Genomic DNA, 11052 nt, shown 5'->3' on the forward strand with positions numbered 1-11052 from the left:
CTATGTTTTGTCTCTGGCTATATAGGAGTTAATTAGTGTCAGTGCATTTACTGTTGCTGTTTTTAAAGCTTAATGTAGTTTTATAGTTATCAGATTGCCATATAGTTAATCTGGAAGAGGAAAACAAACGAATCAAGGATACATTTTAGAAAAAAACAGATAAGATGTGGGGCTACTGAGTAAGAGAGCAAGCAAATGCTATATGGACAGGGCTTATTTTACCAGTATACTCTCTATAATACTGGTAAATTAAGCCCTGTCCATTATGGTTCCTTCTCTCATTTTGTAAAGTCCTGGCTGATTAATGAGGCTCTGATCATTTTTCAATAGGAGCTCATTGTTGAGGGTTTGTGGCTCAACTAAGCATCTGTTCAAAAAGGTATCATAATTTTAAAAAGGAAACATAGACAACATAGCTTGTTTTATGCTATAGCTTAGTGCTATAAACGGGAAATATGTTTATTTATTTGCAGCCTCATTGGACTCTAGCAGTGTGTCCTATGCCGAGGGACATTCAGTGTGTAAATCCAACCTGTATCTGAGCCCAAATGATAACAGCTACGTGTGACTGCTACTTCAATACGCAGCATTTCTAAATAGATCATATGATCACAAGGAACATCCAGCCCCATAATAATGTAATTTCATTTAAAGCCCACTGTTTGACCTTCAGCATGAAATTAACAGTGCAAAGAAGAAGCTGTAATGTAGGGAAAGAAATGCAGAGATGTTTCACAATAAAGGACTTGGACAGATAAGTGTTTTGGTTATGGGGAAAGGGGTGGACAGAGAGAAATAGAGAGAGGCATGGAGAGGAAAGAAATGTTTGCATAAGCAACTTGTGAAATGAAAGCATGAGTGAAGTGATTATGGATAATGTCTATATTTCATGTCATGTTTATGGCTGCGACCACTTGGGTTAGGGCATCTCTCTGCAGCGTAGGTTCAAGATTTGGCTGTAGACCCACTGAAGGGAAATATTAATGCTGCTATATAACATTTTATCTGAAAAAACATTGTTTTTCCCAATCTCGTGGTTTCAGTTTAGAGAATGCTCTATATTGCTCTTATGTGTGCAATGCAAACATTCCCAGTTTAGTGTGGACATTTTTTTGGACTGGCATCTAAACTCATCCAAACCCATTGGGACTGTGAAAGCTAATACCAAGCAAGCCAGGAAGCCTAACTCAAAATGTATTTGTTGGTGTATTTGTTGGTTTATTGAGTCTAACAAGAATCTGGTTCGATAGTTTCTTTACTGATGGGCCTATGAAAGTTTTATCAAAGCTACGAAACATTGTTACAAATACTATCAGCCATGAAGTTTGGTGCAGATATTGTTCCTCACAAAATAACCTAATAAGCGGCAGTGGCCATGTTCTGGCAACTGCACGAGGAAACACACTGACTAAATACACATACAACAAAATATGTTAACAGCTATTATGATTTGTCCAAATTCCAACTTCAAAGCACCTGAACATAACAAATTTGGAATAACTTCACAACTCAGGAAATGGGACCTTCCAAGGAGCATGTTAATGCACAGTCTTAGTATGTTGGCTATTTTTAAAAGCATTAATAACAATTATGCCAAACTACAGCCTTATGGAGCATTCATACACTACCGTTCAAAAGTTTGGGTCACCCAGACAATTTTGTAGCCTGACATTGTCAGACTCACAATTCTAGTCAGAATGTGAGTCTGATACCGCTCCATTGGGCTGTGATTATGGGGCGTGTTTCAACTGACCAGGAAATAAAATTCCTCTTCGCTCAATTGGATAGACCTACAACCAGTCAGAGCAACGTAGTATGTGACGTATGTTAAGCAACGCATTGTGAGTTATTTACTAACGCCGGGTTCACAGCGGACGCTGAAGCGATGCCGAGCGACCCTTCAGCGCAGCGTCAAGCCTTAAATAACAGCTGGCTCCCATCCACTCCCATGTTAAAACATTTGTGCGGGTCACACCGGAGGCTGAAACGCCGCCCTGCGCCAAGGCAACCTCGCTCCGTGCAGCGATCGTTTCGGCGTGGAGTCTATTTTTTGCACTTGACGCAAGTGTATCGCACCAGGAAACACACTGAAAAACGATCTTAAACTATATTGATGACATATTTAATGTGATATAAATGGTCAAATATGTATCCCATACTTTGAAGTCCCCTTCTGTTGTCCTGGAGTTTTAATTTGACCAATGACATTATTAAATGTCCCCCTCTGCCTATCCACTACAGCCACACAAGCAGTGATACAGATAAAAAGAGAGACAGAGGGGGCTACGTATTCTCCACATAGGGTTAAGTGGAGAATACGTAATTTACCCCCGACACCCGACATTTTACGGAGCAAACAGCGAAGTTCTTCAACATGGATGACATTAAATTAATAATTGAAGTGGAGAAGTACAGTGAGTTGTATGATCCTCGTATAAAGACAACACCAAGAAAGACAAATGTTGGGACGCTGTTGCTTAATGTTGAAGCAACAAGTAAGTATATGCTTTTAATCTACTGGATCAACGGGTGATATTATTAGCGCTGCCCGGCGGTTCAGCGTCGCTTCAGTGTCCGGTGTGAACAGCCAAGCGCCGGCGTGATAAGGATTAGCGCGGTGCTTTGGCGTCGCCTCCACATTCTCTGTTCCTCTTTCAAAATGAATCACTGTCGATGTCTTCTAAAACAGACTCAATGGCAGCATCTGCACATCTCAGCTCTCCAGCAGCAGGCATGTTTGTTGAAAACGAATTCAACCCAAGGGCACTTTGATGACGTGGTTGATTACGTTACCGTTGATCATCTGTCCATCATCGTATAAAGCCCGCCCTGACAGTCTGATTGGTCCAGATGATTTCGAACTGGGCATAATTTCTCCCCAACGGAGCGACTCCAGACCGAACTTCCCGACCTCAAATGTTGTGGGCGGGGCTGAATTCGTCTGGACTTCCAGGCTAACAATTTTGTGTTTTCCATGAAAAGTAACACTTTTATTTATCAAATGAGTTGCAAATACAGTCAAGACATTGATAAGGTTAGAAATAATTATTTTTATTTGAAATATTATTTTTTTTCTTCAAACTTTACTTTCGTCAAAGAATGCTCCATTTGCAACAATTACAGCATTGCAGACTTTTGGCATTCTAGCTGTTAGTTTATTGAGTTAATCTGCAGAAATTTCACCCCACTCTTCCTGAAGTACCACCCACAAGTTGGATTGGCTCGATGGGCACTTCTTATAGTTATTGCATAATTTGGAGGTGTGCTTTGGGTCATTGTCCTGTTGTAGGAGGAAATTGGCTCCAATCAAGCGCTGTCAACAGGGTATGGCATGGCTTTGCACAATGGAGTGATAGCCTTCCTCATTTAAAATCCCTTGATCTTGTCCAAATCTGCCATTTTCCAGCACCAAAGCCGCCCCGGACCATCATATTACCGCCACCATGCTTGACAGATGGCGTCAGGCACTCTTCCAGCATCTTTTCACCTGTTCTGTGTCTCACAGATGTTCTTCTGTATGATCCAAACACCTCAAACTTTGATTTGTCTTCCATAACTTTTTTCCAATCTTCCTCTGTCCAATGTCTGTGTTCTTTTGCCCATATCAATCTTTTCTTTTTATTGGCCAGTTATGGCTTTTTCTTTGCCACTCCCAGCATCCCGGAGTCGCTTATTTACTGTAGCTATGACACTGGTGTTGTGCGGGTACCATTTAAAGAAGCTGCCAGTTGAGGACCTGTGAGGCGTTTATTTATCAAACTAGAGACTCTAATATACTTGTCTTCTTACTGAGTTGTGCACCGGGGCCTCCCACTTCTCTTTTTACTCTGGATAGAGCCCGTTCTCTGAAGGGAGTAGTACACACCGTTGTAGAAAAAGTTCAGGTTCTTCGCAATTTGCTGGAAATGGGTCTCTATACAGTGGCCTATGTAGATATTTCATTAAAAAACAGACATTTCCACCCATAATAGTCATTTACCTCATTAACAATGTATAGAGTGTATTTCTGATTAATTTATTGTCATCTTCATTTAAAGAAAAAGTGCATTTCTTTGAAAAATAAGGACATTTCTAAGTGACCCCAAACTTTTGAACGGTACTGTACATGATGGAGGCTTCAACGAAAAGGCACTTTGAATCAGATGATGATGTCATGCATTGCTTAATTGCTTTTGGGTTCAGTTACTTTTCCTTGCTTGTGCTGTGTGCAGTAAAATGCAAAACTTTTGAAGTGGCAGCACAGGCCCCCCACCAATTAAATCTTGTTTAAAACAATACTCAAAGAGTAGACGCTAGGCAATCAAATCATGTTTATGCAATTACAGGTCCGGTCTGATATCAAATATCAGAATGTTGCTGAGAGAGGAGGCAGCTGCTAAACCTGGTGTGTGTTCATCTGGTTGTGGAGTTTATTTCCCGTCTTCCCCTTAATATTGCATGGATAGCCAGAATGACATGCACAAATATCTGCCTGTCTTTCTGTTCATCTATCATCATAAGTGATAACAAATAAATAGTAGAACTAATTTATTATCTTCAACAACATTGTTGGACAGAAATTTTAGAGCGGCTGCTGCACCTTATCTTAAGAACAGTTTTTATTTCCGATGTGATTTTCTTCCTAAACCAGTTTATGAATACATTGCATTTATAACCCCAACACAGCATGAAAGTTCCACAAAATTCTGGGTTAACAACTTTAATAAGATTTCATATATATATTAGGTCTGTGAAATGATTAAAATTTTTAATCAAATTATCACAGGTTTCTATGGATTAATCATGATTAATCACATTACCGATTTCTCAGTATATTTTTGTGAAAACAAACAATTTATGACAAAAGACGGATATATATATATTTAACATGTTTTCTTTTAATAATCGTAAATAAACAAAACAATGGTACTGCAACCCAGCAGTTCTTTAGCGGTTCTCTTTGCTATTCCATATGGAACATTACTATAATCTTCATCCTAAAAATAATATAGGCTTCTAAGCCATTGTATGGTTGGATAAAACTTTTTTCTTTTCTTTTTAAATCAAACAGAAATTATTTGAGCTTCTTAGCCATTCTTTTTATAGGATGGTTGAATTTTTTTTGTCAAAACAACCATTAACCACCCCATTACACAATCTAATGCCTCTCAAGGCCCTCTTAGCTAGTCGTTCTTTAGCCAGTTGGTGAGGCAAACTAACTTGTTCACATTCTCTGACAGTAAAGTTGACCGCTTCTTTTGCACAATGTGTCCTGCGAGTGAAGCTGGTTTGGCTCATTGCACTTGAATGCCCATCGCCAACCGACACATGCTTTGCGTTGCGGTGGTACTTTAGGCGGGTATTACTACTGTGAAACGATAACGTCTTCCCACAGAGTGTACATATCACCTTGGTTTAGTTTAATGTTCGATCTTTGTTTTTATGGAACACGATCTTCCCAACCAGAAGGTTTTCAGGTTCATCAGAATTATCCATGTTGTTTATTTGATTGAATGGCAGCTGCGGTCTGACTGCATTAGAGCGGCGACTAGTGCAGAGTGGGCGGAATTGTGGGTATATTGGAAGGTCCTTGTGCGCATGCATTAAATGCGTTAAAAAAACAAACAAATTAATCCTGTAATTTAATCATAACGCGCTAACGCGTTATTTTTCACAGCTCTAATATATATATGAAATCGTATTAAATTTGTATATATATATATATGTTACTTTTAGATGTCCATTCACCCATTCTAACAGCACATCCATGAATGGCTAGAATTGCTGTCACTCTTTATATTACACCTAGCTATTACAATGCATTGGTTGGTCCTTTATCTATAACCTGACCTTTGGTACTGCTCAAAGAGAGAATGGAGTATATTTGGAATTAGACAGGGAATATTACCCTGTACAGATATCACATCATTTAACATTATATACATAATATATAGTGGTATATATAGTAATGTAATGTGAAAATGGTCAACAATTCCTCAATACTGCTCACCTTGCTGTATTGCAGTTACCTGCTTTTTCACTCACTTATTCACTAAATAAGGCTGGTATATGTGACAAGATAATGACATATCTTAAGTGAAAGGTTAGAGAAAAATGTAGCTGGTTTACTGTCAATATCAATCCTGATAGCTTGCTTATTTCTTATGGTAGCAATAAGCAAAATAGCCATCTAAAAGTAACAGTCAAGCTATACTTCCACAATCACATTAACTGTTAATGTTGTATTAGCTTAGCTTTTTATCTGTTAATATAGTTTGTTCTTGTTGTTGATGAAGACCGTAGTACATTACATTACTAAAAGGCAACAGCAGAGCAGCCCCTCACACTATATCAGCAAGAGGTATTTTGGGGAGCAATTAAATGTTTATGTGTCCTTGTATCTATTTTTGGTTCACTGATGAACATGGAAAAGATTTGATCCTAATAATTGTTAATTGTTACTTTTTATTTGGTATTATTCTCGTTTTCAATGTAATTAAATGTTTTACATAATAAAGTTCCCTTAATGTTTTTCACTTACACACATTGATTTGAAGATTAAAAGAAGATTTAAAATTGGTAAACTCAAATTGTATTTCTGAGCTAAATCTTGACCTAATTTACTCTCCTCAATATCCTGACAGCTCTGGAACGTCTCCTCTAACAGAACTATGAACACGACCCCAGTTATCCAGACAGACTGCCCTGAAGTGAAAGTCCCGGTCCTTCTCTTCCTTACCATGGGATTAGTGAGCCTGGGTGAGAACTTCCTGGTTGTGTTAGCCGTAATACGAAATAGGGATCTTCACTCGCCCATGTACTGCTTCATCTGCAGCCTGGCAGCGTTCAACACCATCGCCAGCCTTACTAAAACCTGGGAAACCTTGATGATTGTGTTGGCCGACGTGGGGCAGCTGGAGAAAAGAGGCTCCTCTGAGACAAAGTTGGATGATGTGATGGACTCCCTGCTGTGTATGTCGTTTGTTGGCTCCATCTCGAGTTTCCTGGCCATTGCTGTAGACCGGTATGTGGGTAGGGCTGGGATATGCACACCAAAGTGTTATAGAACAATGTCTGATACTTTAAGACCAGTAGTGTGATGGTATGAATACAATCAACAAGAATACTAATTAGGGCCCAAGCACTGACAATGCAAAGGCCCTATTGAAACTGATGTGATTATTATTATTTTTCAGGCAAATGATTTTAGTTTTTCAAGGCCTAGACATGGGCCAATTTGACAGAAAATGTTAAAGTGATGAAAATTTACATATTCTGGAGTAATTTGAAATAGGCATGGTAAAATGGTAAAAAACAACACCACCTAGAATGCTGCCCCTGAGTTTGCTTTAGCTGATCTCCATGTGTATCATGACCAGATGAACAAAAAAATTTCAAGGAGCATTATGAAAAATAGGAAGTCTGACATTTTGGATTTAGCGGCCATTATGGCCATTTTACACGTGTATTTTAACGAGCACCTCCTATAGCTTTCATCAGATCAAATTCGGTGAGTGTCATCTAAACATGATGGGGATTAACACTACCTTGATGTTGTTGTTTTAGTCACACAGTGTGACAGTTGCGTGGCACCAAATATTGATTACTTGCGATCAAAACACAAGGTTGTTGTATCACAGACATACATGGTCCAATCTAATCCAAGCTGGATATGTATGACAAAAATCCCGACCTGATAACATTTACACAGAAATCATAACTTAAAATCACAGCGTTCCCTAGTGGCAACAGGAAATGTATTTTTTGCATGTCTTAGACTTTGATGTATTCCAAATTTCAACAAGTCGGGCATTTTATATTGATAAAAATAATTCAAAAATTTAGTGTATGTCACAGGGTGTGACCGTGGCGTCAAAGTTTAATGATTCACCAAAAAAGAGGGATTTGTGATAAGTCCTCTGTGCATAAACCAATCAGACTCAAAACTCTTCTACACGATTACAGTCCCGCTCTGATCAGATCAATATGTTTATATTGACTCATCATTACAGTGACACCTGCTTGCGACAGGAAATGACATATTTTATACTTTGATGCACTGCTCTTGGCTGCTTTATAATATATAGCTCAAATGAGCTCAGACAAGTCATACGTCCATGGTCAGAATTGTGAAATTTCCTCAAACATTGGTGTTTAGGGAAGGTTGATCCTTAGCCAAAGGTGACAAAGTTGTCATAACTCCACCTCCACTCCACTCTCTTGTCCAAACACCAACAAAAACTGTAACATGATCAGATTCCGGGCCTGAACAGCTCCATGTGTCAATTTTTATTCTGGGTTATAGCACCACCTATTGATTCACTGTGAAAACAGCGTTTGTTTAGGACTCCACTGTGCATTGTCCAATCAGCCCCCAAATTCTGTCACATGATCAGATTACGGGCCTGAACAGCTCTATATGTCAATTTTAACTCAGGGTCATAGAACCACCTACTGATTCACTGTGAATAGTCCCATCAACCTCAAAATTCTGTCACATGATCAGAGTCCATGCCCAAACAGCTCCATGAGTCAATATTGAGTCAGGGTCATAGCACCACCTACTGATCCCTGTGAAACAGGAAGTTTTCTTTAAATCCACTGTGTATTGTCTATTCCAGTGATTTTCGACCATCTCTCGTGAGAGATCGTCAGGTGTGCCTCGGGAAATTATCTAATATCTAGTGTTGCACCGATGTATCGGCCGTACATCAGTAGAGGCCTATATTTGCCTCGTTTACTGACATCGGCACATCGGTAATAATCTTGACTTTCACCGATGTTCAATGGTATTTGTGGTCAAACCGCTGGGCACGTGCCTCACGCCTCAATGTTTTATTTTGTAGGGGTTGTCCTCGTCCACGGCGCCTCACGGTGTCGCTGCTGCGGGGGCATTCTTTCTCTTGGACCGCAGGCGGTGTCCGTCGACGGTGCGGAAGGCGGGTACCGGGTACGGAGGGGCAGCTGCGGCGACTCTCAACGCGCGTCGGTCCCTTCTCGCTGATCCCCTCAGCTACGGCGCCCGCTGGGGGAACTTTCCGCTCGTGCGGGGGCCCCCTCCGGCGGTGCGCCTCAGCTGGCGCCTAGCTTCTGACTTAGAACTGGTGCGGACCAGGGGAATACGACCGTTTAATTAAAACAAAGCATCGCGAAGGCCCACGGTGGTTGTTGACGCGATGTGATTTCTGCCAAGTGCTCTGAATGTCAAAGTGAAGAAATTCAATGAAGCGCGGGTAAACGGCGGGAGTAGCTGTCTGCACTCAAAACAGGTCAATCTGACGAGGGCTGTTTTAGACAGGGTAAAAAGGTGCTGTTTTAAATGATCCTTGTGGTATTTTGACCAATTTTTTTTACAGACATTTCATTAGGACCCCAAGGAACCACATCAACTGGTAAAATGGGCATAATATGTCTCCGTTAAATAAAGTTTAGTTAAATCAAAGATTTTTTCATAAATTTGATTCAATTTGTGCTCATTAAAGGTAAGAGTAATAAAGGGCTAAAATACTTTAAAATAGTGCTTTTTAATACATTTAGAAACTATATTACTAACTATATGTATTATATGTACTTTGTTAGGCCATAGAGTGTCATTTGGTGTCATTTTGGTTGGTGGTGTGCCCAGGGAATTTGTAAATGTAAAAAATGTGCCGCGGCTCAAAAAAGGTTGAAAATCACTGGTCTAATCGGCTTCAAAATTCTGTCACATGATCAGAGTCTCAGCCTGAACATATCAATAAGTCTGTATGTAGGGAGAGTGATAGCGCCACCTACTAACAACAGGAAGTAAGCCTCGTTTTGCAATCTTAATTAGATTTACATAATACCTTAATACATGATTTGTGAGCGTGGTTAGGCGTTGCGTGATGGACACGGGAAGTGAAGCGTAAATGCTCAAAACGGGCTTGCTCAAGCCCTATTTTACATCATGATGCTTTAAACTGTGTAAATCATAATGGATTAAGTGACTGTCAAGGAATGTGGCCCTACTATCTATTTTGGTGCATGAAAATAGTTAACCTCTATTTCTATTTTTTTCTTACATAAACATTAATTCATAACATCAGGACTAACTGGAACTTCGTCTCAACATATCTGTGGGGAGTCAGACATAAACATGTAAAAGGCCTTTTTTGGCCGAAAACAGTTATATGTATCAGCTTACAAGAAGAAAAAAAGTCCACTACAACACATGGCCACAAAAGTCAAGTTACTGAAGGTTTAAAGCTGCCACATGACACCCAATGTAATGATCATGATTTAGGAAGATTTAAATCTTTGTTTTCATTTCCAGTTACATCACCATCTTCCATGCACTGCGATATCACAACATTATGACAATGCAACGCACCAGGGCAGTCTTGGGTATCATCTGGACAATGTGTGGGGTGTCAGCCATACTTATGGTGAGGTTCTTTGCCGCCAAGTTCACCATGATCTGCTTTGTTGTCTTCTTCGTCGTCTCCTTGGTGATTATCTGCTTCCTCTATGTCTACATGTTCATGCTGGCTCGCATCCATGCCCTGAAGATTGCAGCTTTGCCCACCAGTGGCGTGGGGAAGTGTCAATGGAGGTGCTGCAGCATGAGAGGGGCCCTGACTCTCACCATCCTGTTCGGGACATTCATGGTGTGTTGGGCGCCGTTTTTTGTACACCTTATCATCATCATGGTGTGCCCGACGAACCCATACTGTGAGTGCTACCGATCGCTATTCCAGCTGCACATGGTGCTGGTGATGAGTCACGCCCTTATTGACCCAGGCATCTATGCCTTCCGCAGCGCAGAGCTCAGACAAACCTTCAGAAAGATGCTGCTTTGTTCAAATTGGAAGCCATGCTCATAGAGAAAATTTGTTTCTGCCTTATATTCTATGTTCTATATTTTATGTTGTCTGTACATGCAGGGCACTTTATGTTAACTTTTTTGCATATATTTATATTACATAACATGTAGTTTTTTATCCAAAGCAACTTACAATTAGTGCATTCAACATCTATGAGCGGCCATTAAGGGGTTCAGTATATTGCCCAAAGACACGTCGGCATGCAGATGGGAAAGACTGAGAATCATAC

General features: G+C 40.1%; 1 protein-coding gene across 1 annotated transcript; it reads left to right on the forward strand.

Annotated features, from left to right (window-relative positions):
- The first annotated feature begins 6650 nt into the window (after positions 1-6650).
- Positions 6651-10823, forward strand: mc2r (melanocortin 2 receptor). Its single transcript, XM_062399491.1, has 2 exons — positions 6651-7003; positions 10274-10823. The coding sequence occupies exons 1-2, from the start codon at positions 6651-6653 to the stop codon at positions 10821-10823; spliced, it is 903 nt and encodes a 300-aa protein (XP_062255475.1).
- Positions 10824-11052: the final 229 nt, after the last annotated feature.

This window comes from Platichthys flesus, chromosome 11, assembly GCF_949316205.1.
Source record: "Platichthys flesus chromosome 11, fPlaFle2.1, whole genome shotgun sequence".
Taxonomy (NCBI): domain Eukaryota; kingdom Metazoa; phylum Chordata; class Actinopteri; order Pleuronectiformes; family Pleuronectidae; genus Platichthys; species Platichthys flesus.